Consider the following 26,238-nt stretch of genomic DNA (forward strand, 5'->3'; position numbering starts at 1 on the left):
AATACTCAAAGTAACATTTTTTGTCTGTGTCATCTCACATCATCTCAGATGTTCTTTTTACGCGTCTTTTATGTCTTCTTCATCCACGTTATTGCGCACTAAGTCCCACCTGGCTTTCTTTTTCTCCATGAATCTTTTTACCGGGGTGAAGTTTTGAATCAGTTTCTGTTGGAAGAGGGAGATTTTTTGCTCCAAAGAAGAATGAAGAAAAGTACTTTTGTCGTCGCTTCGAGGAGGACTTTGAACCCGAAAGAGGAAGAAGAGGCTGTGGACGAAGACGTAGGCGATGGCGTAGGCGACGCAGGAGTAGATGAACTTGTCGTCGTAGTTTCTTACTATCGTCGCGTTGGTGGTGACGAAGGTGGAGTGCGACGACGACGTTGAAGACGCCGCCGTGGTCATGGCGGTACCGAGACATTTACCGATTTGGTCGACGTAGTAGTTCAGGAAATACGCGCTCTCGATGCCAACAGCTTCGATGCCGTTGTTTGCAGCGTTCCAAACAATAGCGCTTCTCAAGCGCAAAGAGAGTTCACACAAAGCAGTAAACGTCGCCGATAAGAACAGCTCGGAAAATGCCTCGTGGTGCCAGAGTTTGTAGCAGAAATTTTCGCGAGCGACTTTGTCGCCGGAACATCTTTTCGCCGCTCGGATGTATCTCTCCGCGGAGATTTTAATCGAAGTTTTGAGTTTTGCATAGAAAAGCATATATTTTTCGTCGTCGTAGTCGTCGTCGACGTCGTCGTCCGTGGTCATTTCTAACTTTTTTACCTCCTCCTCGTCGTCGTCGTCAGTTAACGAGGCTTTTCCTGGGGAGGAAAACAAAGCTCTCGTGGGCATCGACGTCGACGACATCGGCGTAATTGGCGTAGGTTCCGAATACTCTCGTTCTTGTTCTACTGCTATTATCACTTCTTCCTTCTTTGGAGAAGGATGAACGCTCTCTACTTCTTCTTCTTCTTCTTCTTTGCCGTTGTCTTCATCGTCGTCGTCGTCGCTACTATTACTACCACCACCACCATCACCGCAGATTTGTTCATCGATTAGAATTCTACTCGATCCGGGCGAAATTCCACTCGCCGAGGCGTCCAGCAGTGCTCGAGTGCGTTGATCGTTGCATATCTTTTGCAACCGTTTCGACGCCTCGGAGATGAACAGAGCGTTTGCGAACGCCGTTTCGTGCGTGTTATCATCACAACTCGCGTTGAAATCCACCGGAGAACTTTTCGGCGTCCTCCCGCACTCAAACTTGGCAGTATCTGCCGCCGGCGACAAAATATCCTCCGCAGCAATAACCGTCGTTCCGTTGTTCGGATAGTTCCACGAGCTAAACATCGTTCGAAGTAACGAAAGCACCGGCGACGTCGGAATCTTACTTTGATTTTGAGTATTCGCATGCGTCGTCGTCGATGATATTTCTGGCGTGAACGTGTTCTTTTCATCTTCTTCTCTGTCGTCGTCGTCGTCTCTCTTGTTAGTATTATTACCGCGTTTGTTCGTGGTCGTCATCGTGTCGCTTTTCTCGTCGTATCGCCCGAACACCATCGAATTATTTCTTCTCGTCGTATTATCACCACCACTCGTTGCGTTCGTCTTATTCAACGAAGGCGAGGCCATCAAAATCGCGTTCGCGTCCAAACACTTCAACGGATAATGGTGATGATGTAAATGATTTTTAGTCGTTGTCGTCTGAATCGTTGATGATAATCTGCTCTTATTCGGAGAGTTTGGCGTGAATACCATCTCTTTATCTCCTCCGTAATACTGCACAAACCCGAACGGTTTTTTAACCGCCCCCCCCAACATTCCATCCCTTCGAAGCGTTGGTGATGCATTCGTCGCAGAAGTAGTCGTCGTCCCTAAAAACCGATCTCGCGCGACGTTGTACTCCGGCGAGTCGTCCACGCGCTTGTCCACAATAGGTCGCATTATTTTTTATTATTAAGGTGTTTGATCTGTTATGAAGGTATACCGAGAACAAGAACGAGTGAAACGATGCTATTTTCGCAAATATTTTTATGAGGAGGACCTTTCCCCTTTGAAAAAGTTGAAAAAAAACAGGAATTTAACACACAGAGAGAAGAAATAAAAAGGGATAATAAAGAATGATGGTATTATTAAAGTTTGCCTGCGACTGATATCGCCGCTCGGCTAAAAAAAAGGCATCGACTAATAATACCCACAACGGGGATCGAACCCGCGGCCATTCGCTTAAGAGGCGAACGCTCTACCGACTGAGCTATGTGGGCAAGGGGTGTTTCTCCCCCCTCTCATCTTATTAATGAGCACAAAACAGTCGATTTTCGAATAGGGTTGGAAATTAACAGTAACAATCATATTTGTTTTAGGGTGTCTGATGAAAAGAAGTGTGCTTTCAAGTCCCATCCTTGGCACGTGAATCTCGAAATAAACGCGGTCGATGTGATGTATACGTCCTACTCTGTGACTTAGGGACGTTGAATGGTACGCGTACGCACAGATGCACACACCAGAGGATCTCGATTTTTTCTTGTTCTTTAAAAGTTGTTGTTTTTCAAAAATTTTCCACTTCTTTTCTACTTCTACTAATACAACTACTACTACAACTACAACTACAACTACCAGCTAAACTGAAGTCAAACTATCACAACACCATTACCTTTTGGAGAAGGCTATACTATATTAATTACAAAACTCAATCACCGCCTCTTCAACTTTCGTCGAAATCTTTTCGCACGTCTCCGCGTCCGAGGCTTCGACGTACACTCTCACGATATCTTCCGTCCCGGAAGGACGAACGAAAGCTCTTCTGTTGTTGTTTTTGACACACGAATCCAACAAAAGTATCTCATCGATCCTTTGTTGTAACCCTTCCGGTTTCAAGCACTTCCTCTCGCTGTCGAAACACTCAATCACCGTTCGATCTCGCACCTTCACTTTGCTTTGTTTCGTGGGCAAATCGCGGTACATCGCGTGCCACTCCTGGAAGGGCATGTTCCCTTTCTTCCGCAAAATCCCTTCAATTAACAATACCGAACTTATGGCATCGCCGATGGCTGGATTTATCGTTTGAATGGTTGCTTTTAACGTCAACAAAGCCTTCAATTTCGTCGTCAAAATGACACTTTGTATGTGTTTTTCTTCTTCTTTTCTCAAGTGTTGTTCTACAGACATGCGCGTTAACTCATCCACCAACTCCTTTTCAATCACTTTAACAGCCTCGTCGGAAAACAAAGCTGTCCCGTGGCCGTTGGACTCAAAGTACACGCCAATGTCAAAGTGTTCTTCGGCGGCTTTGTGGACGTTCTTCACGCCCGTCTTTGCGCACACGGTTTCCACGCCATTCTTCTCGCAAAACTTCGTAAACGCCCCGTTGCTATACGCCGTGTGTGCAATTCCGAGCGATATCTTGTGCGCCAATCCTGCTAAGAAGAGTTGTTCGATGAGAAAGAAGGCGATCAAAATCGACAGTTTATCGCCATCGCACAACATGAAATTTTGTTTCTTTGATGAATTTTCTCCTTCTTTTCCTTCTTCTTCTCCTTCTTCGATTGAAAAATACACCAATCGATCGCAATCGCCATCGACGGAGGCGCACCTTTGATTTACGAACGAGAGACGAGTCGATGGTGTTTCCGGCGCTCGTTGGTTCTTTTGAACGAAATCAGACCCGCAATTGAGATTAACTGGACCATCGTTCGGACCATTTTTCAAAACCAGCGCAATCTCTTTCGTCGTCGTCGTCGTCGTCGTCGTCGTCGCGCTACGACGACTATTTTCACTACTACTACTATTCTCACGAATCACGTCAAACAAAGCCATCAACTTTTCAAACGCGACGAAACCAACGCCATTGGCGCAATCTATGTGTAACGGAGGCAAGGTCGTCGCGTTCGCTCGTAAACCCTCGACGACATTTTTGCCCTTCTTCTTCTTCTCTTCGTCTTCCTCGATCAAGCTCAAATACCCAACCGCCAGGCGCTTGAAATACGCCAACTCTTGCGTCGCCGCGTCAATCTTTTCCCACAACGATCTCTCCGTCGCATCTTCATCGTTCTTCTCTTCCTGCTGCTTATTATTTTCATAAAACGCCTCCACCGCTTTCCCGTGCGCGTACACGAAATAGTGCAACATCGGCGTCGTGACGACGCCTCGATCGCAAATCTTCACCGCGACGCCGGATGATCTTCCGCCGAGCGCTCTCGCGCCCTCTTTCGCTTTTTCCACCAGTCGTTCCCCGCTCTCTCTCGTGTCCCGGCCGAAATATACCACCGCCGTCTTTTTCGCATCCTCGCGACTCGTTTCCAAAAACGGCAACTTTTCCTCGAAACAGTCTAAAGCGTTTTCCAACTGCGCTTCCGTTTTCGCGTTGCAAATCATCTCGCACGCGCGTTCGTACGCTTCTCCCAATACGTTTCCGTGACCGTCGACAATTTTCAGACCGTTATCGGAAGCCTCGTTGTGCGACGCCGTGACGCAAATCCCCGCCGCGGTAAAAGGAGGAGCATCGTTCGAGTTGTTGTTCGTCGCGTTCGTTCGGGAAAACGCGGCGACGCAACTCGCGATGAATCCGCACCGGAACGCGATTACATCCAACGCGGCGTGATGGCATCGAAACCCAGCCGTGCCGTAGGAAACGTAATTATTCGAAGAAGAAGAACACGCTCTCTCCTCGTTCTCCTCTTTCCCGTGAAGGTCTTTGTCTTCTTCCGAGAGTAAGCAGAGACGGATAAAGTGCCTCCGCGTATCCTGGTCGATGCGTTTTGTCCTCATTTTTTGTGCGGACAACAACGAAAGAGATGTGTTGTGTGTGTTGTTGTTGTTCTCGTTGGTGTTCGGAAAGAGCGCGCTCCGGCCTTGCCGCGACGACGACGACGAGGAGGAGGCGTCTCACGAGGACGAGAACGAGGACGAGAACGCGGGGTGAGGGGGAAAAGCAATTTTGGAGAAAGAAGAAGAACACGACGAAAGTAATTGTAACGGCAACGCATCGTCAAAGCGCACCCGTTGCGGGTGATGATGATTCGCAAGAACAACAACAAATACGCGTTAATAGTAGCTTTGAGAACGATATCGCGCGGCTGAAACCACCGTCTTTTGGGTCGTCGTCGTCTTTATCCTCCTCCTCCTTTAATTCCTCTGTGTTTACGACAACGAAGAAAACGAGAACGAAGAAGAACGAAATCGTCCAAATGTCCTCCTCCGGAAAGAAAACAAAGGACGTGATGAGTTACGCGTACGACGAATCGCGCGTGTTCGACGCGACCACCATCCTTTTCTCCTTGATAGGTTTCGATATATTCTTCCTCGTTGGTTTAACCGTGTGGGTGAACGGCTTGAAACGGAGGTACGAAAACGCGATATGGAAGATCAAACGGTTGGAATCGGAGAAGCGAGACTTAGCGGTGGCGTTTAACTTGGAGAAGGCGGATTTGGTCGATCCTTTGAATACGAATGCGATGAATAACAACCGCGGGCGAAGAATGGCGAACGCCACGGCGGCAACGGTACCGCCATCTCTGGGAGGAGGAGGAGGCCAATCGGGGCCCGCGAGCGCGAACGACGTGCTCCTCCAAGGCTTGAAAGCCGAACGCGACGCGTTGAAGCAAGCGCTGAAATCCGTCCAAGGCGAGTTGCAACGGTACGCGAAGGAAAACGCGACGTTGGAAAATGAGCTCGAGAGGGCTTTGTTCGAGGTGGAGAAGTTAACACCGATAGATTGATTCATAGTATTTTCGATGCATTTTCGATGTTTGTTGTAGATATATCGCCGCAAAAGCGCACATCAAGTTTGTACGTATACTCTGTAATACTACTACTCGTATAAGGACGAATGAGAAATTTTTCCTTTTTCAACCACTCGCAAAAGTCTGTTTTCTGCATAAAATTTGACGCTTTAGCGCTTAAAAGAAAAAAAATGCCCGCAGCTTTACCAACCGTGACGGTTCAAAACGGGAACGGCGCCTCTGTCGCGCTCCCGGAAGTTTTCACTTCGCCGATCAGACCGTACGTTTCTTCTGAAATCGTCTTTTTTATGGTCGCGTCTTCGAGCGCGGTCTGTCGTTGCGTTACATGATGCGCTTGTTTTTTTCGTGGGGTTTTCGATTTATATGCGGAAAATTTCGCGAACGAACGCGCTCTAAAGCCATGAGACGCGACCGCGCTCGAAGCTTTTAAACGATCGAATCGCGCGTCACAAACACCATTCTAACCGATTCTTTCCTTTTCCTTTCCAATTATTTTTATTATTATTAAACAACAGTGATATCGTCAATGCCGTGCACACCGGATTGAACAAAAACTCGCGTCAAGCGTACGCCGTCTCCTTGGAAGCGGGTCACCAAACCGCCGCAGAGTCCTGGGGTACCGGTCGCGCCGTGTCTCGTATCCCGCGTGTTCCGGGTGGTGGTACTCACCGCGCCGGTCAAGGGGCCTTCGGTAACATGTGTCGTGGTGGTCGCATGTTCGCGCCGACCAAGACGTGGAGAAAGTGGCACCGCAAGGTGAACTTGAAGGAGAAGCGCTACGCCGTGTGCTCCGCGTTGGCGGCGTCGGCGGTGCCGGCGTTGTTGATGGCGAGAGGTCACAGAGTCGAAAACGTGCCGGAAGTGCCGTTAGTGTTGGACGATTCCTGCGAAGGTACGACCAAGACGAGCGAGGCGATTAAGATTTTGAAGGCGTGCGGCGCGTTTGACGACATCGAAAGAGTCAAGGCGTCCAGAGCCGTCAGAGCGGGTAAGGGTAAGATGCGTAACCGCAGATACGTCCAACGTAAAGGTCCGTTAGTTGTATACGCGAACGATTCGGGTATGACCAGAGCGTTTAGAAACATTCCGGGCGTTGAGTTGTGCTCGGTTGACAGACTCGGTTTGTTGTCTTTGGCGCCGGGGGGTCACTTGGGTAGATTTATCATCTGGACGAAGAGCGCGTTTGAAAAGTTGGACGGTGTCTTTGGCACCAAGGCGCAAGCCAGTTCCTCCAAGAAGGGATGGAAGCCCCCGGCGCACATCATGACGCAACCGGATTTGAGCAGACTCATCAACTCTGACGAAATCCAATCCGTCGTCAACGCTCCGAAGACTGGCAAGACGAGAGCGCACGCGCCGCTCAAGAGAAACCCGCTCAAGAACAAGGCGGCTATGGACAGACTCAACCCGTACGCGAAGGTTGCCGCGGAAATGCGCCAACGCGCGGAAGCGGAGAGAGCGAAAGCGAAGGCGGGCAAGAAGGCGGGCGCCCGATCCGCGGTTGGCCAAAAGTTCTACGAAGCCATGCTCGTCGAATCCGAATACCACAAGGGTGGAGACGACGCCGAGTTGTTCGAAAACTACAAGTTCTGGTTAGGCGAAGAACAAGTGGAAGCGAAGCCGGAATAAATAGACTTACATCTAGTACCACAATTGTTATATCCATCGTTCATACAACAACAATAACTACACAACTCATCTATCTGCTCGAAAGTTTATCGACGATGGCCGCCGGGTTTGGGATCCAACTCGTCCCGCTAAAGCTATTCCACTCGCCGCTTATGTTCTCTTGCGGATCGAGTATGTCCTCAAACCACATTCTCCTTTTTGAATCCCATTTCGGGTCGAAGCTGGCGATGACTGGAACGATTTCCCATCCTAACTTTTGTCTTATTTGATCCGCTAAATTTCTGGCTCTATTCTTCTCAAACTTGATGCCCTGATCGTAACTCAAGGCGAAACTGCCTCCTTTGGGCGCATCTCTCGCGGCTATCCGAACGTCCACAATCGCGTCGTTGTCTAAAAAGTAAAACTCGGCGTCAAAAACGTCGCTTTCGTTTACGACGATGTCCGGGTCTTTCACCCCGCCCGGAACGTCGAACAATCTCAAAACAATCTTCCCATTGTTCACGTCGTATTCTATGCAATCCCCGAGAGGACCTTTCATTTCCGGCATGCTGCTAGTATTCAAGTCTCCCCCACCTTTCTCTTCCAACGCCAAATCTCTCAACGCGCTTTCCCGCGCTTTCTTTCGCATGGCTTCGATGCCGACCGACGCGCCTCGCACCGCCGTCGATACTCTCGAATCTCTCCCTTCGTCGTACGAAAAGTACCCCTCCCCTTCCTTATTCCCTAACGCTACCATCACTAACTCTCTCATTGCGTTCGCTTTCGACATGGAAAACCCCCACGGATTGAGAAAATGTCCTTCGTCGTCGTTCGTCGTCGAGACGCAACTTTCGCTCACTTCCGGGCAGCTGCTCAAATATTGCACGTCTTTCTGAAACGCGTCCGGGTCTTCAAACTTTCTTATTTTCACCGTTTCCGCGTATAAAGTCGTTCGTCGGTCGTCCTCGATGTTGGTCATGTTTTCGTTTGCCAACGCTGATGATGAAGACGCAAAAGTCGCTGCTGCCACGAAGACTCTCCTCAAAGCACTTCGGCGGTTGAGATGATTTTTTGCATCATCATCACTTTTCGATGACGACGAAGACGAAGAAGAAGAAGCTTTCGTCGTCAAAACCGCCGCCGTGCGATGACGACGACCACGATTTTGAACACCACCGCCAAGGGAGTTGCTCGAGAGTAAGGAAGCGACTTTGTTGAAAGAAGAAGAAGAAGAAGAAGAAGTAATCATCGCTTTTTTTGCGTGGTTATAAAACAACAGATTTTGAAGATTTTTAATGAGTGAATTTCAAAGGACGAAACCGGCGAGGATCAAAATAACCGGCGCGACTCGCGGAAGCCTTTCTCGAGCGCGTTCGAACCAAGTGCAGTCGTCTTGACTTCTCTTGGCATCTTTGCGATTGATTTTTTTAACGCCTGTTGCCCTGTTTTGGTTTTTGTTGTTGTTGTTGTTCTCTTTCGTCGTCGTCGTCTTTGCTGCGCGGCTGCTGACGCGTTTTGCCTTCGTAGTATTGTTGTTAGTCTTCGTCGAAGAAGAAGAAGAAGGAAAGAGCAACCTGCGAGTGCCGAAAGTATCTTTCGGGTTCACTACAGCTGGTCTTTTGAAGTCCTTCTTGTCGACTATTTTCATCTTTTGTTTCGTCGCTTTACTCAAGGAGGAGTTCACTATTGGCGGTTTCTTTTTCGTTTCGTTTCGTCCTCCTCCGTTCTTTCGCCACCGGTTGAACGGACTCGCGCTGCTACTGCTGCTCTCGCCGCGACTAGTATTCCTCGACTTCGAGCCTTCTTTTCTACTACTGCTATTACTACCGTTATTGGTGTTGTTAACATCATTAGATCGAAACCTGGTCGTCAACCCTTCCAATCCTAGGCCCTTACTCGCCTCTTTTCTCTTCTCTTTTTCCATCGCTCTGCTCGCCACGAACACGGTTTCAATCGCGCGGTTCCTCCCGATTTTGTCATCCAAACTCCACGCCATCCCGGCGGTTACTCTTAACGCGGCGCCGAAACTCGCGCTCGTCACCGCGTCTACAAATCTGCGCATCAACTGCCTTTCTTTCGCGGTTGGATACCTGCCGTCTTTAAACTCGTCGTTCACGTGGCCAAACACTCCGCTCAACGCCAACGCCCCCAACGACTTCAAGTTCATCCTGTTCGTCTCCTCCTCGTCGTAATCGAGATCAAAGTCGTCCGTATCTAACACCGCGTCTGCCGTGAATAACGCTTCGTTCGCTCTCTCTAACGCCGATTTTGCATCGTTCGCGGACGTTTGCGTGTTTCGTAAAAATCGAAGCTTCTCCTTCCTCTTGAAACCACCAAAACCGTTCCTCTTCTTATTCTTCTTCTTCTTTCTGCGCGATTTCACCGTGTTCGTATTTCTGATCTCTCTGTACGTTTTCACTGAACTCCTCAGCATGTTGAGGAGACACATCGCGGCGTGCGCGAGTGAAAACATGCTTTTCCCGGCACCGTCTCCACCCGGAACGACGAGTTGCGTCGTCGTCTTTTCCAAAATCACCGTCGTCGTTTTGACGATTGATTTCACCGACAACCACGCGGAGAGCGCGTGCAACGACGCAAAGGTTAAGTTTATGTTGTCGTTTGTGTTGTTATTATTATTCGATTTTTCCATCGTTACTGGTTCTTTCTTCTTCTCGTCGTAACCACCATCTTCTTCGTCCTCGTCCACGTGTACGTCGCGCGCGTTCTTTTGACGTCAAAAGAAATTTTTCCAATACCCAACACCATCACCACAAACAACCTACGAGACACGCCAAACACGAGTGCGCTTCTGCGCGAGAGAGAGAGACGGGAGGAAGAAAAATGACGACGACTGCCCTCTGCGCTCAGGACTTGATGGTAGAGAGGAAGATTTGGCGACACGAAAAAGCTTGGGAGCACGAGATGGCGGATTTCGAAGCCAAACCAAAAGGGAACACCCCGTGGATTTGGGATTGCATCGTGCCTGGCAAGCCGGGGACGATATTTGCAGACGGGCGATTTCCGGTGGTGCTTGACTTTCGAAAGTCTTCCCACATTGGTCTGCCTACAGCGTACGTTCCGGAGGAGTTTGGCAGCGACCTTGAAATACGTGAAAAGCACTTAAATAACCAACAATTTGATGGCGTACCGATTAGCTGTGATAATATAGTGTGGGGTCTCTACGCACTTGCATTGAGATGCTATGTACCGCCGAAGGAATCGAATACATCGATTAAAACAATTTTACTCAAAGTTCAGGAATCTAAGTTTACCAGCTTTGATGAGACCTATGACGACAAATGTTATGGAAAGGAAGAATGGACGCGTATTATAGCCAAGTACATTCCTAACGTGGATGAAAAACGAGGAGGAGGGAGTCCGAATGCAGTCCTACCCACCACGGCGAATTCAGCGGTTTCAAACAAGAGAACGAGGAAGGAGAATCATCGGAGTGCAACGACGATCAGGAGAGAAGTGCCAAAAGAGTTGTGGGAAGAACAGGCTTTTAACTGGGACGATTATTGCGTGTTGACCTCTCGCGCAGACGACATTGAGAAAATAATGAGAGAGTATCCCAATTTGAGAACGCCTTGTCTTTGTCTAGATTGGGACCAAGTTGAAAGAAACATCGGAGCGATGTTAAGGCTGGTCAAATGTGTTGAAAATTGGCGACCGCACGTGAAAACAACAAAAATGACGCTCGTTTGGAACCTTTTGCTAGAGAAAGGCGTCTTTAAATTTAAATGCTCGACGATCAAAGAGCTGCACTATTTACTTGCTACCATCGAACATCACGAAGTAGCGAAACAAAAGAAGGAAACGACGACGAAAAGAAGGAAGAAGACAACAGCTTCAACGAAGCAGAAGGACGCATTAAAGTACGATGTTTTATACGCGCATCCGCTCGTTTCAAAAGAGCAGTGTGAAGACGTAAGAACACTCGCGATGGAATATCGCATGGTGAAAATTAACGTCTTGATTGAAGCGGCACCTAGATTAGAAGATACCACATTGTTAAAGCTCTTTCGTGATAACTGCTTAGTTGATTGGACGTCGATGCAAGACGATACCATGTTACCAAATGTTGGATTTTTTCTCGATTTCAGCAACGGATTCGACCGAACTGGATTCAGTTTACTGGATCCTTCTGAGGTGGACAAGACGTTCTTTGAAGAGCTCATGTCTCACGCTTGGAGTCGAAGTCGCTTTTCAGGACTTTCTGTTTATGAAGGTCACATCGATGATTGCGTTGGATACGACAAAGACAAGTTGAAAGCAAGAGAAATGAAATGGAACATCGATGACGAAGCAATCGTAAATTTTCTTAAATTTCATAAAGAGCAACAGTCGTCAAAGGTTGGTAAGATGGTGAAGGCAAATAAAACAGCGCAACCGATTGAAATTGTCACCTCTGGTACTCCTACATTTATTCACGCCCTGGACAAATATTTGAACATGAAAACCGGCAAAATGGATCGTCACGAAGGAACGTTTTACGGAAGAAAAATTCTGAGAACTGTATCCCCTGGCACTGTAGTGTTCTTTGATCACCGTTCACACACGCAAATATGCCAACAAATGCGCGATAACAATATATATTTGCGACCAGCACTGTATGTTGCCGCCACGGTTGTATCAAAACCTGGAAAGAAAAACGATCGAATGTTTACATGCAACGCGGGATCAAAGTCGATTGCCGCCGAAGCAGGCTCTCCCATAGCAATTGTCGCTGCTAGTACAGGCAAATTATCTTTCAATGGTGCGACCAAAACTATGACTGAAACGTTTTGGAAACAAACCAAGTGCTCAGAAGAACACCTCACGTTCGAGGTCGTTAGGAATTTTATCGAAGATGGTGGGGCACCACCGCCGGTTGAAAAAGGTGAAACCATTTTCATGGTCCCTCGTCACGTGTGCCCAACTGTCAATCTCCATGAGTGCATCAATCTACTTTCTTATGATGATGATGCACGAAATAAAAACTTTATTCATCGAGCAAAAATAGATGCGAGAGGGCACTATATGGATCCGGTGGAGAACCACCTCGATGAGCTCTGCGAATCTTTCAGTTTGAGTACCTACAAAGTGGGAAAATTTATGTAATTTATGCAATCACAATGCGACTTCCGCTGCTATCGCTATTACTACTACTACTACTACCACCACCACTACTACTGTTACTACTACCATTACCTTCTCTTCTGCCTCGTCTGAAAAGAGCATCGAGAACTGCGCGCACTCTTCTCGAAATTTCCGCCTTGAATGTTTCCAAGAGTAATCGTCTGCCTTCGCTACTGTTGAGCGCGTCGAAAGCGATTTTAAACCTCGGAATTTGCGTCAAGTTTGCGGCATCGTTCAACACGCGAAGCAACGACGCGAACGCTAAGCCTCCGATTGCATCGTCGTACGCTAACGTCCGAGCCGTTTTTCTCAACACTTCGCTTTGGTTTGGATTTTTAAGCACCCGACGAATGGCTACCGGATACACCTCTTTCAACACGTTGAACGTCCCGTCCGCGCTTCTCGCCATGCCTTCTAATCCGCCCAACGCGCGCGCGTTGTTGATAAAATACGGCGGTAATTGAAACTCAAAGCGAGGGACTAAAGCGAGCAAGGCGAATAAAAGTTCGTCGAACCGTATCTCAGGGACAATCTTCCCCGAGCCGGATTCCGGGAATTTCAGCGTTTTGTTCGCAGCGTCCTCTAAGGCGTCTTCGAGGTCCTTCATCTTCACCGCGTCGTTCATCACCGATGGTGGCACTAACATCAACTCGCCAAACAAATTCGCCACTTTCCTGTAATCTTTCTTAAATACCATCAGCGATACCGCGGCGACTAAACCGTCTCGGACTTGTTCCGGAACCGTTGAAACCAATCCGAAATCTAAATACGCCAACCCGCGATTATCGGGAAGTTTGATCAAATTTCCTCCGTGCGGGTCCGCGTGCATGACGCCTGTTTCGATGAGTTGACTCAACGTACACGCGATGCCTAACCTGACCAACGGTAAATCTTTCGGATCGACTTCGCGCAATTCCCCGGACGTCAACGGCGTCCCTTCTATCCATTCTAAAACCAACACTTTCTTCGACGTGTACTCCTCGTACACTTTTGGCACTTTAATTTCTAGCTTACTTTTCCGTCCGCTGTTATCGCTGTTACCCGCGGCGCCGTTCACGACGTCGTCCATCTTTGCCGTTCCTTCTGGGCCGTACAGGCTGTTAAACTTCTTCACGTTTTCTGCCTCGTTTTCGAAATCCATCTCCTCGAACAATCTCGACACGAACTCGTCCACCGCGTCCACGGCTTTCGCCTCCACCAAATTAAACTTTTCTAAATACGACGCCGCCAATCTCAACAAGTACGCGTCCGCCTCCACCTGTTCTCGGATGTTTGGTCTCTGCACTTTCACCGCGACCACTTCTTGCGTTTTCAATCGACATTTATACACCTGACACAACGACGCCGCCGCCACAGATCCTTTCTCTAGCATTTCCTCTACGTTCTCTATGTCCTCGTATAACTCGGGACTTTCTTCTCGAATAGTATCGATCGCTAACTGATCGCTGAACCGTCCCATGTCGTCTTGCAACTGCCCGAGCGCTCCCGCCAACTCTGGTCCGACGAGATCCCCGCGACTCGCCGCCGCCTGCGCGAATTTCACGTACGTCGGACCGAGTCTAGAAATCGCGCTCGCTATGGACTCGTAATCTTTCTGCGCGTATTTCGCCGCGCACCGGACGAACGTCTGCACCAACAGTTGCACCCGCTTCGCTATTTCAATCAAAGGCATACGCGGTTGCTTTTGCGTCAACACTACATTCGCTCTCTTTATGTTTCTCCTATTCCTCGAAGTGACCACATCCAAAGAAGAAGACGAAGACGACGAAGCGTTCTCTCCTTCTCTGTTGTCCACAAAAATCGCCCTCAACGTTCTCGACCGAAGAGGAAAAACCTCCTCATCACCGCCTCTCTCTCTCTCTTTCTTAGTCTTCTTCTTAAAAGCGAAGTTTGCGTGCGTTCTTCGAATACCGCTCTCGCTTAAAGAAGACGATGAAGATGCAGAAAAAAACGCTCCATATCTTCGTTTTCCATTTCCTTTTCCTCGCTTCCATTCTTCATCAGCGCGAAGACGGCGCATCGAAGATAAAGAAGAAGACTTTAAAGAAGAAGAAGAAGAGCGACGATGAGAAGAACGCGCCAACAAAGAAGAGGGGGCAACGAAGGAGACCATCCTCTCTCTTCTTCTTTAAAGTCTTCTTCTTCTTCTTCTCTTCTTATCTCTGTGTTATAATAATGTGTTCAGTTCTTTCTTTTTTTGCGAATGAAGAAAAGACAAGACACAAGACTTTGGTGCTTTTTTTGACTTTTCTGCTTCTTTGTTTTTTTCTTCAAAGAGCTCACAAAAAAGTGTTGGTGTTTTGGGATAAAATCTTCATCATCATCGCGATGAGTTTCCAGTCGTTCGTGGACATGATGCAAGGAGGAGGAGGAGGAGGATTTCAGCAGCAAAAAAGCACGACCTCTTCTTCTTCTTCTCCCTCGTCGGTGGTGGTGGAAACGAACGCGATGATACCTTTGCAAGCCGCTTCTGCGCAACAAAATCAACAACAAATAAAGACGAATACGAACAAAAGAAAATTTCTGAAAACGAGTCTCATCGTCTGCGGATGGTTCGCATCGACGGTGCTTTTGATTTCCTTCAACAAAATCTTAATGCGAGACGGGAGCAAGTTTCGATTGCCGATATTTCTGACGTTCATGCACATGTGCGTGGCGTACGTGTGCTGCGAGATTGTGCTGAGTTTCAAAGAGCGGAGTTTAGTCGTCGCTGCGTTTAATAGTAGTAGTGGAAGTAGTGGAAGTAGTAGTGGAAGTAATAAGAGTAGCAATAGCGCTTTTAGAGTGAGCGCTCGACAGCAGTTGCAATCGAACAGGCAGTTTTGGAAGATTTTTGCCTTGAGTCAAACGTTCGCGGTGTCCATCGTCGCCGCGGTGGCGTCTTTGGAGTATTTGGAGGTGTCGTTCGAGCAAGCGATTGCGGCGTGCACGCCGGCGGTCACGGCGTTTATGGGGATGGTGATTTTACGGAAGAAAGAGCATTGGCGGGTGTGGGCGAGTCTAACACCGGTTATTTTGGGTGGGATGGTCACCGCGGGTGCGGAGCCGACGTTTCACGCGAAAGGTTTGGCGTTAGTTTTGGCGAGCATGGTCGCTAGAGCGACGAAGAGTTGTTTGCAAGAGTTGTTGTTGAGCAGCGCGGAATCGGAAGGAGGCGTTAGTAAAGACGGAGTCGTCCAACAATCGGAAAAGTTAGATTCGTTGAATTCGTTGCGATGGATGAGTTTAATGTCCGTGTGCACGTTGCTTCCCGCCTCTGTTGAGTTCGAAGGCGTGTGCGCCATCAAAGCCGCCTTACGATCTGCTTACGAAGAAAACGATTTAGCCTGGGCGCTCTGCGCCAACTGCGCAGGCGCGTTTTTAGTCAACATCAGCCAATTTTTAGTGACGCAACACGTCGGCGCGTTGAGCATGCAAGTTCTCGGTAACGTAAAAACCATAGTCACGGTTGTCTTTTCCGTGGTTATATTCAAAAATGTCGTCGGTTTACGATCCATGCTCGGGTACGCGTTGACTTTAATCGGATGTTTCGTATACTTGCGAGAGAAGCGAAGACGGGAGGCGATTGAAAACAACAACAACATCAACAACGAGCTCGTCGCACCTCTCGTCGGGAACACCGAAAACCAGGTTTAGTCGTAGAAGAAGAAAATGATATAACAGTGATGTCTCGCGTAGAATTGATTATTCTTTTATTTTATTCCTTGTTGTCTGCCCCCTCTCAGTCGATTCGACAGAATTTTATCCGAATACTAAAAAAGGCCACGAACAACACGCAAGGAAGAAGAATCGAAGAGGACAACAAATGACGACGACGTTTGCTTTGTTGGTATCGTCCTCCTCCTCGGCAGCGACTGCAGTATTTAAAATCGGCGGCGGCAAAAATAACAACAGTAACGTGCGTCGTCCTCGTAATCAACACACAGAGCGAAGCCGCCATTTGTCCCCAACACAAAGGAAAACGAGCACACGAGCGGCGAGTTTACCACCGAGTCGTTTCAACTTCACCTCGTCCAATCAGAACAACAACAGCGAGTCCTCCTCCTCCTCTTCCTCCTATCCGAATGGTAACAGCCATCGTTTGTCCGCGATGGAAGAGGAAGGCTTCGCCGGGAAATCCGCCTTCTTTGAGGAGGCTTTATCCGAACAGGAGCGAACGAGGAGTCGAATGTTCAACACGGAACCGCTGTCGATGGTCACCCCAACTGCGAGACAGGAGAGCAACGGATCGGCGAGCACGTCGTCGTTTACGTCGTCGTCGAATAGTAATAGCAGTAACGAGATAGGGACGTTTTTCAAGCACGAACCGAGGGAGAAGTGGAAGAAGAAGAACAAGTTCCCGGTTTTGTTTTACTCGAAGGAGCACGAACCGCTGGCGAAGAAGATCGCGGAGTTGGAGGAGTTTTCGGTGGAGTTGGGGACGATTAACTGGGAGTCCTTTAACGACGGGTTCCCGGATTTGTTCATCAACGACGCGTACGATATTCGAGATCGACACGTTGCGTTCTTGGCGAGTTTTCACAACCCGGAGGTGATTTTCGAGCAGTTATCGATTATTTATTCTTTGCCAAAGATGTTTGTGGCGAGTTTTACGTTGGTGTTACCTTTCTTCCCTACTGGAACTGCGGAAAGAGTCGCGGTGGAAGGCGAAGTGGCGACGGCGGTGACTTTAGCGCGCATGCTGTCGTCCACGCCACCCAGTCGCGGCGGACCGACCAGCGCGGTTATCTTTGACATTCACGCGTTGCAAGAACGCTTCTATTTCGGAGATGCCATCTTGCCGTGTTTTGAAAGCGGCATTCCGATGCTCTTAAAGCGATTACAGAAATTAGAAGACGCGCAGAACGTCGTCATCGCGTACCCAGACGAAGGCGCCTATAAACGCTTCCACTCGTTCTTCGATCGCGCCGGGTACGAATCCGTCGTCTGCACGAAAGTTCGACAAAAAGAAAAACGAATCGTAAAATTAAAAGAAGGCGAACCGGCTGGCCGTCACTGCGTCATCGTGGACGATCTCGTCCAATCCGGTGGAACGTTAATCGAGTGCCAAGCGTTGCTCCAAAAACTCGGCGCGACGAAAGTCTCCGCCTACGTCACCCACGGCGTTTTCCCGAACAAAAGCTGGAAACGCTTCACCAGCGAAGGCGCCGGGGGGCAAGGATTTTCCAACTTTTGGATCACGGATAGCTGCCCGATGACCGTCAAAGACGTGGAAGGTTTGAAACCCTTCGAGGTATTATCTTTAGCACGGAGGATTGCGAAAGCTTTGCAAATCTAATCATACATGTTATGTTATTATTTTGCGTACTGCTGTGTATTTATGTAACCATCAAAATCCGCGTCATAAACAATCTTTGATCTTATTAATACTCAAGTCTGCTTTTAATTAAAGAAGGAGCAATGCTGCCACCCTCTGCGTTGTTGCTAAAACCCTCCTCCTCGTGTACCAACGCGCTCACTTCTGTTCTTTCAAGATCGAAAACATCGAGATTAAAAGGAGGAGGGAAAGGAAGACGTCACGCGTTCGTTAAAACACAAAAAGCGTCGTCAAAGTCATCAAATCGATTCTCGTTCGACGAGTCGGACGCGATGGAAACCGGCGAGTGGTCCCCGTACGAAGTCTTAGAGGTGGATTCAAACGCATCCGCGGAGGAAATCCGAATCGCGTATAAAAATAAGATGAAGGTTTTTCATCCCGACGTCGTGAAAGATAAAAACAGTAACGGTAAAGCTGCTTTTGAGATTAATAAAGCGTACGTGCTTTTGAGCGAGAAGCGAGAGCAAACGAACTCTCTTCTGTCTGCTTTCTCTCGAAGCAAAGGAGGAAGAAATAACAACGAGAAAACGAAAGAGCAAAAAGAAGGCGTGGTTGGACCTATGTCTGAGTATTTACTCGCCGAGTTAGTCGTGTGCGGATCCGTGGACGAAGGACTGAGCGAAGAGTGTTCGATCGACGTGCAAGAAATCATCGTTGACGAAATCCAACAGTTTTGCAGCGTGTTGGCGTTTTCGAGCGAGATGCCGTTGCCGATGCCTATTCAGGTGGATAGGTTAGAGAACGGCGTGAGAATGGCGTTCGTCAGGTGGGATTTTGACACGAAAAATCTGGAACAAGTTGGAAGTTTGTGGTTTGAATACGATACTGACGACGGGATGGTGAAGATTGCTCGACGGTGGCAAAAAGGAGAAACGAGAGGAAAGAGAGACGAGTTACCCGGCGAAAAGAGAATTTTAGAGGACTTTTACGAACAGTTCAAATATTTGAAGAGCGTTGGGATGGACGGTTTGAGAGGGGAGGATGAAGATGGGAACGCCATGGCCACGAGGGAGAAAGAAGAACAAAAAGGAATGAAAGGGGCACTCGCGATGGCGATGGCTTTCGCTTTGCCAGTTCTTCCAACGCCTCCAACTTTCGGAAAGAAAGTAACGCCGGGCGGGGCATACAGCCACTACGCGATTAAGAAGAACCACAAGATTACCGACGTAGACTTAGGCTTTTGATGAAAAAAGTCAACTAGAATTAAACTAACTCCACAAGGCTATTGTCCCCAAAGGTCATCTTACTCTGCTCGAAAAATGCCTTTCTAGCGTTGCTAATATCGCTACTACTACTGCTACTGTTGCTGCTATTTTTACTTCTGAACGTTTGGTCTGCGTGAAACGCAATCGCCGCCGCGGTAATTTCTTTTGTCACTTTATCGTCCAAATTACCTACGTCGCACACGCTGGATTGAATGAATGATTTTTCATCCAAGAAATCAAAGTGCCCACAATCGAGGGTGAAACCCCACGGCTCTTCGCTCTTTTGTTGATACGTCTTCGTGGCTACTTGCGCTGCTTTAAAAAAATTCGCGTAGTTTGATCCCAAAGGAGCGCACTCGCCGCCTTTCAACCCGCCAATAACTAACGTAGCCGGCGGCCCAAATTTTTTCTTCTCCCTATCGTCGCTCTCCATTCCCATGACCGCTGAGGGAAAACCAGGTCCTAATGGTGCGTACTGCGTGTTATCTACCGGATCTACCAACGCTAAACATTTTACGCGCTCGTCGAATAAACTCTCCAAAGCGGAAATCTTCCCGCCTCTCGAGTGCCCGATTAACAACACCTCCTCCGAATCTACAATGTTCGACAGAGTCCCGCTCCCGTAACTCGCCCACGTGATCAAGTCCTCCAACAAAGACGCACTCACGACGTCATCTAGCGTCTCATTTATACTCTCGCTCTTGTCGTATCTCAGAACGACGTAACCGAAAGAACACAATCTCCGAGCGAGGAAATCGTACGATTCCGCGTCGACTAAAAATCCCGGCGTGAACACGGCGAGCGGGAACAGCGCTTTCTTCGTTATCTCCGCGGGGATAAAGGAGTCTTTTTTCGCGGCACTACTAGTACTCCCTTGCACAGGAAAGAGCTCGTCTGGATTCACCGGAGGTGGAAATGGCACCAACGCTTTCACCGACAACCGACAGGCGATGCCCGTGCACAACGGATACACGGAAGCGGAGACGTGTTCCACTTTCGGTAACTGCCGAACGGAGAACGGTCCTTGTTCGAAGTATTTCTCTATATATGCCGATGATGATGATGTGTTTGTGTTCGTGTTGTTCTCTTCTTTTGCCGTCGTCCTCGACGCCGTCGTCGTCGTCGTCATCATCATCGCCACCGCCGCTCGTCTCGTCCAAAACGCCTTCGGTTTCAGTCTGTCTCGTAACACTTTTTCTCCCGTCGTCATCGGCAGCGGTCTCGTCGTCGTCCGTACAAAAGTGGTTTCATCCTCGTCCTCGTCGTCCTCGATGGTAGCAGTATTATTCACGAGTAAGAATTCCTCCCTCGAAGCAGCTCTCGTCGTCGTCGTCGTTTCCCGTCGTCGTTTCTTATCGATGATGGTTTTGCCGCCACTCGAGGGAAAACGCAAGTTCCCTGAGGTGCAGGATGACATTCGTCTCATCCTCCTTTTCCTCCCCCGCTTCCTCGCATCAAGAATCGCAGCAGTAGTAATACTACTGCGAGCAGTAGTCGTGGTCGCATGAGCAGCCGTAATAAATGGTGTTGATGTCATCGTCGATGTCATTATTAATATTATTGCGCGTGCGTTTTGTGTTGCACATCCCCCACAAAACAATTGAACAATCAGAGAGAAAGAGAGAGAGAAGAAGGAGACTGAGCGCGGTTTTCAAAGAACCCAGTCGCGAAGATAAAAGAGCACTAAGAATTGCACTAAGAATGGGGGGTTTACACTTAATCGGTTTAGGTCTTGGAAACGAGAAAGATATCACCGTCAACGCGTTGGAAGCGATTCGGGACAAATGCGCGCACGTGTACCTGGAAAATTACACCTCCGTTCTCGCCGCCTCTCCTTCAAAGCTGGAAGAGTTTTACGGGAAGAAAGTGACCATTTGCGACCGCGCGTTCGTCGAATCGAACGGCGTGGACGGGATGTTAACTCAAGCGGAAAAAGAAGACGTGGCGTTTTTAGTCGTCGGCGACTGTTTCGCGGCGACCACGCACTCGGATTTAGTGCTGAGAGCGCACGAGAAGAAGGTGAAAGTGAAAATGTATTACAACGCGTCGATCATGAACGCGTGCGCGGGGTCTGGATTACAGCTGTATAATTTCGGGAAAACGGTTTCCTTGTGTTTCTTCACGCCAACGTGGAAACCGGATTCGTTTTACGATTCGATCAAGATGAACAAAGTAAACGGCGGTTTGCACACGCTCGTGTTGCTGGATATTCGGGTGAAAGAACCGACGGTGGAGGCGTTGTGCACGGGGAAGAAGATTTACGAACCGGCGAGGTTTATGAGCGTGAGCACAGCGGCGAGACAGATGTTGTACGTGGAAAACGAAGTGAGGAAGGAAGGGGTGTACGACGAAGATTCCATCGTGGTCGCCACGGCGAGAGTCGGTCAAGAGGACGAGCGGTTCATCAGCTGTACGCTGAAAGAGATGTGTCGAGTGAACGCCGGAGGGCCGTTGCACTCTTTGATTTTAGTCGGAACGGAAGTTCACGAGTTGGAGGAGAACATGTTGAAACATTACCGAGCGAAACCGGAGGATTTTTATCCGGAAGGAGAAGAGCCGGAAAGTCAATATTTAGAAGACGGAGTGTTGTAGAGAGAGCATAGCAAAGTAGCGGCAAACAATAGAGAGCACAATAGGAAGAAAATGGGAGGATGCAAGATAAATCCTACTACGATAATAATGATACAGATCCCTATGTAATTAAAACAACAACAACGAGAGACCTTTTTCCACATTCGATACGACTACGAGATGAGTGCGCTTATCGTTCGCGTTCTTCTACGCCGCCCGACCTCTCAAACATTCCGATTTACACCTATTCGAACACTGATCGTTCCACGCCGGCACGGAGTGCGGATTCGCACAAATCACCCTTTCGCACGCCTCGGCGCACGAATCTGTCGCGGACATTCCGCACACCGTCACGCACGCGTTCGACGTCGGTTCCTAATAAAAAATTGTTTGTATTCGTTTTATTGAAGGGTCAGTTTTTGCGTGTTTTGAGAGAAGGAAAAAAGAACAAAATTTCCCAAATTTCAAATTTTCGATGCGATGATGATGCGCTTTTGCAATCATCATCATCATCATCGCTTACAGACGATCGATTCGATTCCATTCCGTTCCACTTTTTATTCGTCGTCGTTTACGTCGTCGTCGTTCGATGATCTTTTCCATCGTTACTCAAAAGAAGACAAAGAAAACAATACTAATTTAAGTGTTTTTCACCTTTGCTAACCCCCCCATTCGTTTCAACAGTCGATCCGACGCGCACACGCGTTCGCACGCGAACGAGGCCTCGTCGTCGGTCACCGTGCCTCTTCTCTGCTCTTTCTCTCCTTTCTTGTTGTTGTTGTTGTTCTCTTTGTTTTTGAATATGGATTTGACGACTAAGAGCGCGCCGGCGCCAGCAGCCGGGGCACCCACCAAGTAGGGGTTCACCATGTGTCTGTTTTGTGGCGATTCTTCTGAGAAAGAGGAGGAAACTCGTTTTTATCGCTTGATTTATGACGAGTAGTAGTATTACTAGTAGTAGTAGTAGTATGCCCTCGCTATTCGACAACACGTTTTACTAATGCGCTTTAATATTGCTATCATCTAATATATCTAAACACGCGCGGCGATTCACATAATAATATCGATCGAGTATTATTATTATAAGATGCCGTTGGAAACGCGTTGGAAAAAATCGTATTGGCGAGTACTCCACGCGTCCATAGAATCGGAAATCATAGCTAACATGATTTCCGCGACTTGCTCTTCCGTTCTGCCGAGGTTGAATCGTTTGCGTAAGTTTTGGACAACTTTTGGGCCGGCTTTGAAGCACGGACATCCCGAGTGCGCCATCATTTCTACGAGGAGTAAGATGCGTTCCGCGTGTTTGCGACAGGCCAAGTAGCCTTGGATGCACAAGACTTTGTAGTAGTTGAAAGCTTCTGAGGCGACGCCGTCGGCGTCAGAGTCCATGAGTTCCAGATATTCTTTGGTGAGTTTAAACGGAGAGGATTCAAAGTTAATGCCGCCTGGGGAGGTGGAGAGCATAAAGTTGAAATCGATGTGAATCAATCGGCCGTCTTCTCGCAAGAGAATGTTCCCGTTGTGACGATCTTTGATTTGGAGCAAATACGTCAAGATGGAATAGCCAGCTAAACTCTCCACGAAATTTCTTTGCGCGACTCTGAATTCTGGAGACCCGTAACCGTTGTAGATGGATTCGAAGTGTTGTTTTAAAGTAGAGCCTCGAGGCGCTCTCGATTTCACGGCGTGTAAACTCGGCGCGTCTGTGACGGCTTCGATAAACGCCGTGGTCGTCGAGGTGGTTAAAACTTCGTAATCTTTGATCCACAACGGTAAGCCAGCGTCAGCGTAGATACCCGCAAAGGTTCTCACGAGCTGAATCGCAAGAAGCTCTTGGCGACAATTATCACCCGCTTTGACAATGATTGGTTTCAAACACCACCCAGGTTGGTTCCCGTACGGCGACGCGCGTCGAATGCGCTCGACTTTATCGATCCATCGCTCGCCGAGACCACCGGCGGAACGTTTGTGAAACTGCAAAGAAGTTGGCGATGTTGGCACTGATCCCAACTTAGACTGATTCGGCTGAAAGTTTTCTTCGAATTCGTCGATTTCGTTGTCATCATCGCTTCCTATGGTCCCTAAGAACGGACCAAGCTGCTCCATGATTGACCCTCCCCGAGGGTTTCTCGTAACATCTCTCGCCTCGGCTTCTGGCGCCCAGTTCGCATCGTCAGATCCGCGACGCATGCGTCGGGCCATTTGTACTAAACCAACATCCGAAGGCGTTCTTGCATGTCTCGAATTCGGTTTCGCCGAAACTTTCGCCGGATCGACGATGTCCGCGACTTTCGGTTCTTTTTTGGACCAAGACGTGCTAAAAAACGAAGACTTCTTGTGTTGTTGTTGCTGCAGCTTCAATAAATCCTCCTCTTTTTTCAAATGTGGAATCTCCAGGGCGACATGGACGGTGCCCGAGTTTTCGTCGATATCGAGATGTACTCGAACAACAGCGGTAGTTTCGTCCCAAACTTTCGCTAACGCGCTATCGATAGCCTTGGAAACCGAATCGTGGTGACTCGTCATCTTGTCTATGCTATGAATACTGTTAAAGCCCATGGGCACGCACCCGTCTTTCACAGGCGAACCGACTTCGTTCGGCGAAGCCACCGCGGAACCGACCTCTTTTATATCAGGTAAAAGCATCGGCGATAACGAATTTGAAATGAACGACGAAAAACCTCCGGCGAGAGATTTTGGGTTCCACGAGTTCTCTTGCTGCTGACCTTGCGGGGGTTGCTTTTGCGGCGTAGTCTCTGCGCTCGGTGGAACCGACATTGCTTGATCTTTATGCATCCGTAACACTGGTCTCGGCTTATCGAACGAAAGCCTTTGCTCGGCAATTTTTGAAGCCGCCAACTCTAACGATTCCTGCTCTCGTAGAGATCTCGCGAGGAATTCCTCGTCCGGTACCGGAAGCGTCGAGGCATCGTACGATCCCGCGCGACCGTGGCGACGTCCACCACCCATTGGAATATCCAAAGCACCAGACTCGCCGAGCGAAAGCAAGGCGGAATTCTCGCGTTCGTGACCTTGTGCGCTCATCTCCGAGGCACCGTTATCATCAGCGTTGCTCGCGTGCACGAATGGATTCTTTCTCGCGTTTGAACGAGATGAAAACGAATTATTACTACTCATACTATCGGCTCGGTCGTCTGCTCTCATTCCTTCGCTGTAACTATTTTCTCCCCCGGTATTGTTGTACTCCGCGTTTGGTCGAATGACTTCGAAACAAATCAAATACGGAGCTTTCTCGCGCGAGTTGAGTAACATGGCTTCTTGCGCGGGAATTCGAACGATTCTATACTCTCCAATAGCACCTAGTGGGTACATAACACCAGTTCCAGACGGTACGTTGACCAACTTTTTGTTCACCTCTTCGATGCCATTTCGTAACGCGTTTTGTCTCGAATCCACCGGAAACGTCTTTGCCAACTGACTGGAAAGACCGCAGAGATTCTCCGCGAGATCGGACGTTTGATCGAACGTCGATTGTCGACGCTTTTTTTCGCGTTCGCGGACTTTTTGCAAAGCGGCACTTTGAAGCTGCGGCGAATCCGTCCTTGAGTCGCCTCCAGAAGCGAGATTGTTAGCCTTCGAAGGAGACGACGAATAGCTTTTGTCGTGTAGCTTCGAAGAGCTGGTGAGTTTACCAAAGAGCTGACTGAGAAATCCTGTGCTCGAGCTGTTACTTCCGTGCCCTTTTTCTAACGATTTTTGTTTTTGCGGAGGTGAACTCGGAGGCGTTTTCAACAATTTCTCTTCGGCATTCTTGTGTCCAAACAACCAACCCGATTTACTCGGCGTATTAGGGACGCTCAGAAGAACATCACCACTTTTTTTCTTGCTATTGTTGTTATTGTTGTTGTTGTTATGGTGGTGGTGCTGCTGCTGCTGCTGCTGCTGCATTCCTTCTAAATTTGGTGGTGTTGAGGCTATATTTTGCGTGTGCAAAGATGACTCTGACGTTGTATTCCCCACAGCTCCTCTTCCTCTCAATGCCACACCGTCAGTATTATTACCGAGCGCATACGCCGAATCGTCGTCGTCGTCGTCGTCGTCGTATTCCTCATCCTCATCGTCTTCCGAACCCGACGTGATCATATTATTTCTCGAAGACGACGGTGAGGATAGAGTGCTTCTTTTCAAGTGCCGGCTCCCTTCTCGACTCGTATCAAAATCAAAAATCTCCTCCTCGTCCTCCATCTCTTTGGTTTTCTCGTCCGGCAACCCGGGCCACTTCTCGAATGGTGAACGCCAAGTTCCACTTTCAATCGCGGCTTTATAACATCTAACTTTCAACTTTATCAACGGTTTCGGATGCTTTACGTCCCCAATCGCCGCTCGTAACAACCATATCGTCTTACTTGCCAGCCGCGCCGACCGCGAACAATACGCGCAGACCACGTTTTCCAACTTTGGCATTTTACGCTGCGTCAATAAGGTCAAAATCTGGGACAAATACCTCTCCGCTCTGTCGTCGTCAAACATCAACATCTTGTTGCACAAATACTCGACTATATTTTCGTTCTTCGCTCTCCATAAATAGGAAATCGCGATCCATTCGTCGAAAAATTCCGACTCAAAGAAGCGCACCAACAAGTCGTTGGCGTTCGCCGGAGAGCTCATTTTCGCGCTCGGAGACGAAGGTCTGTTGTTGTTGATGATGATATTACTACTACTGCTC

At 48.5% G+C, this 26,238-nt stretch overlaps 15 protein-coding genes and 1 non-coding gene across 16 annotated transcripts; 7 read left to right on the top strand and 9 right to left on the bottom strand.

Annotated features, from left to right (window-relative positions):
* Nucleotides 1–57: 57 nt before the first annotated feature.
* On the bottom strand, nt 58–1,929 carry Bathy16g00940 (unknown protein; the record flags this gene model as incomplete). Its single annotated transcript, XM_007508438.1, has 1 exon — nt 58–1,929. The coding sequence occupies one exon, from the start codon at nt 1,927–1,929 to the stop codon at nt 58–60; it is 1,872 nt and encodes a 623-aa protein (XP_007508500.1).
* Nucleotides 1,930–2,176: 247 nt separating this feature from the next.
* Nucleotides 2,177–2,249, bottom strand: tRNA_Lys_CTT. The gene has a single exon. It is a non-coding gene; the product is annotated as a tRNA-Lys (tRNA).
* A 412-nt stretch (nt 2,250–2,661) lies between these two features.
* Nucleotides 2,662–4,752, bottom strand: Bathy16g00950 (phosphoacetylglucosamine mutase; the record flags this gene model as incomplete). Its single annotated transcript, XM_007508489.1, has 1 exon — nt 2,662–4,752. One exon carries the CDS (start codon nt 4,750–4,752, stop codon nt 2,662–2,664), a length of 2,091 nt encoding a protein of 696 aa, XP_007508551.1.
* A 419-nt stretch (nt 4,753–5,171) lies between these two features.
* Nucleotides 5,172–5,702, top strand: Bathy16g00960 (unknown protein; the record flags this gene model as incomplete). Its single annotated transcript, XM_007508518.1, has 1 exon — nt 5,172–5,702. The coding sequence occupies one exon, from the start codon at nt 5,172–5,174 to the stop codon at nt 5,700–5,702; it is 531 nt and encodes a 176-aa protein (XP_007508580.1).
* Nucleotides 5,703–5,896: 194 nt separating this feature from the next.
* Bathy16g00970 (60S ribosomal protein L4) lies at nt 5,897–7,355 on the top strand (the record flags this gene model as incomplete). The annotated part of the gene is made up of 2 exons (XM_007508548.1): nt 5,897–5,985; nt 6,242–7,355. 2 exons carry the CDS (start codon nt 5,897–5,899, stop codon nt 7,353–7,355), a joined length of 1,203 nt encoding a protein of 400 aa, XP_007508610.1.
* A 70-nt stretch (nt 7,356–7,425) lies between these two features.
* Bathy16g00980 (predicted protein) lies at nt 7,426–8,583 on the bottom strand (the record flags this gene model as incomplete). Its single annotated transcript, XM_007508483.1, has 1 exon — nt 7,426–8,583. One exon carries the CDS (start codon nt 8,581–8,583, stop codon nt 7,426–7,428), a length of 1,158 nt encoding a protein of 385 aa, XP_007508545.1.
* Nucleotides 8,584–8,640: 57 nt separating this feature from the next.
* On the bottom strand, nt 8,641–9,984 carry Bathy16g00990 (unknown protein; the record flags this gene model as incomplete). The annotated part of the gene is made up of 1 exon (XM_007508481.1): nt 8,641–9,984. One exon carries the CDS (start codon nt 9,982–9,984, stop codon nt 8,641–8,643), a length of 1,344 nt encoding a protein of 447 aa, XP_007508543.1.
* A 191-nt stretch (nt 9,985–10,175) lies between these two features.
* Bathy16g01000 (predicted protein) lies at nt 10,176–12,339 on the top strand (the record flags this gene model as incomplete). Its single annotated transcript, XM_007508530.1, has 2 exons — nt 10,176–12,059; nt 12,145–12,339. The coding sequence occupies 2 exons, from the start codon at nt 10,176–10,178 to the stop codon at nt 12,337–12,339; spliced, it is 2,079 nt and encodes a 692-aa protein (XP_007508592.1).
* Nucleotides 12,340–12,438: 99 nt separating this feature from the next.
* On the bottom strand, nt 12,439–14,475 carry Bathy16g01010 (predicted protein; the record flags this gene model as incomplete). Its single annotated transcript, XM_007508452.1, has 1 exon — nt 12,439–14,475. One exon carries the CDS (start codon nt 14,473–14,475, stop codon nt 12,439–12,441), a length of 2,037 nt encoding a protein of 678 aa, XP_007508514.1.
* Nucleotides 14,476–14,783: 308 nt separating this feature from the next.
* Bathy16g01020 (predicted protein) lies at nt 14,784–16,091 on the top strand (the record flags this gene model as incomplete). The annotated part of the gene is made up of 1 exon (XM_007508638.1): nt 14,784–16,091. One exon carries the CDS (start codon nt 14,784–14,786, stop codon nt 16,089–16,091), a length of 1,308 nt encoding a protein of 435 aa, XP_007508700.1.
* Nucleotides 16,092–16,260: 169 nt separating this feature from the next.
* Bathy16g01030 (predicted protein) lies at nt 16,261–17,733 on the top strand (the record flags this gene model as incomplete). The annotated part of the gene is made up of 1 exon (XM_007508595.1): nt 16,261–17,733. The coding sequence occupies one exon, from the start codon at nt 16,261–16,263 to the stop codon at nt 17,731–17,733; it is 1,473 nt and encodes a 490-aa protein (XP_007508657.1).
* Nucleotides 17,734–17,855: 122 nt separating this feature from the next.
* Bathy16g01040 (predicted protein) lies at nt 17,856–18,956 on the top strand (the record flags this gene model as incomplete). Its single annotated transcript, XM_007508587.1, has 1 exon — nt 17,856–18,956. The coding sequence occupies one exon, from the start codon at nt 17,856–17,858 to the stop codon at nt 18,954–18,956; it is 1,101 nt and encodes a 366-aa protein (XP_007508649.1).
* Nucleotides 18,957–19,015: 59 nt separating this feature from the next.
* On the bottom strand, nt 19,016–20,514 carry Bathy16g01050 (predicted protein; the record flags this gene model as incomplete). The annotated part of the gene is made up of 2 exons (XM_007508437.1): nt 19,016–19,035; nt 19,068–20,514. The coding sequence occupies 2 exons, from the start codon at nt 20,512–20,514 to the stop codon at nt 19,016–19,018; spliced, it is 1,467 nt and encodes a 488-aa protein (XP_007508499.1).
* A 164-nt stretch (nt 20,515–20,678) lies between these two features.
* Bathy16g01060 (diphthine synthase) lies at nt 20,679–21,569 on the top strand (the record flags this gene model as incomplete). Its single annotated transcript, XM_007508499.1, has 1 exon — nt 20,679–21,569. The coding sequence occupies one exon, from the start codon at nt 20,679–20,681 to the stop codon at nt 21,567–21,569; it is 891 nt and encodes a 296-aa protein (XP_007508561.1).
* Nucleotides 21,570–21,755: 186 nt separating this feature from the next.
* On the bottom strand, nt 21,756–22,418 carry Bathy16g01070 (predicted protein; the record flags this gene model as incomplete). The annotated part of the gene is made up of 2 exons (XM_007508528.1): nt 21,756–21,923; nt 22,203–22,418. 2 exons carry the CDS (start codon nt 22,416–22,418, stop codon nt 21,756–21,758), a joined length of 384 nt encoding a protein of 127 aa, XP_007508590.1.
* Nucleotides 22,419–22,628: 210 nt separating this feature from the next.
* Nucleotides 22,629–26,180, bottom strand: Bathy16g01080 (phosphatidylinositol kinase; the record flags this gene model as incomplete). The annotated part of the gene is made up of 1 exon (XM_007508460.1): nt 22,629–26,180. One exon carries the CDS (start codon nt 26,178–26,180, stop codon nt 22,629–22,631), a length of 3,552 nt encoding a protein of 1,183 aa, XP_007508522.1.
* Nucleotides 26,181–26,238: the final 58 nt, after the last annotated feature.

The sequence above is a fragment of the Bathycoccus prasinos genome (assembly GCF_002220235.1).
Source record: "Bathycoccus prasinos genomic : Chromosome_16".
In the NCBI taxonomy this organism is placed as follows: domain Eukaryota; kingdom Viridiplantae; phylum Chlorophyta; class Mamiellophyceae; order Mamiellales; family Bathycoccaceae; genus Bathycoccus; species Bathycoccus prasinos.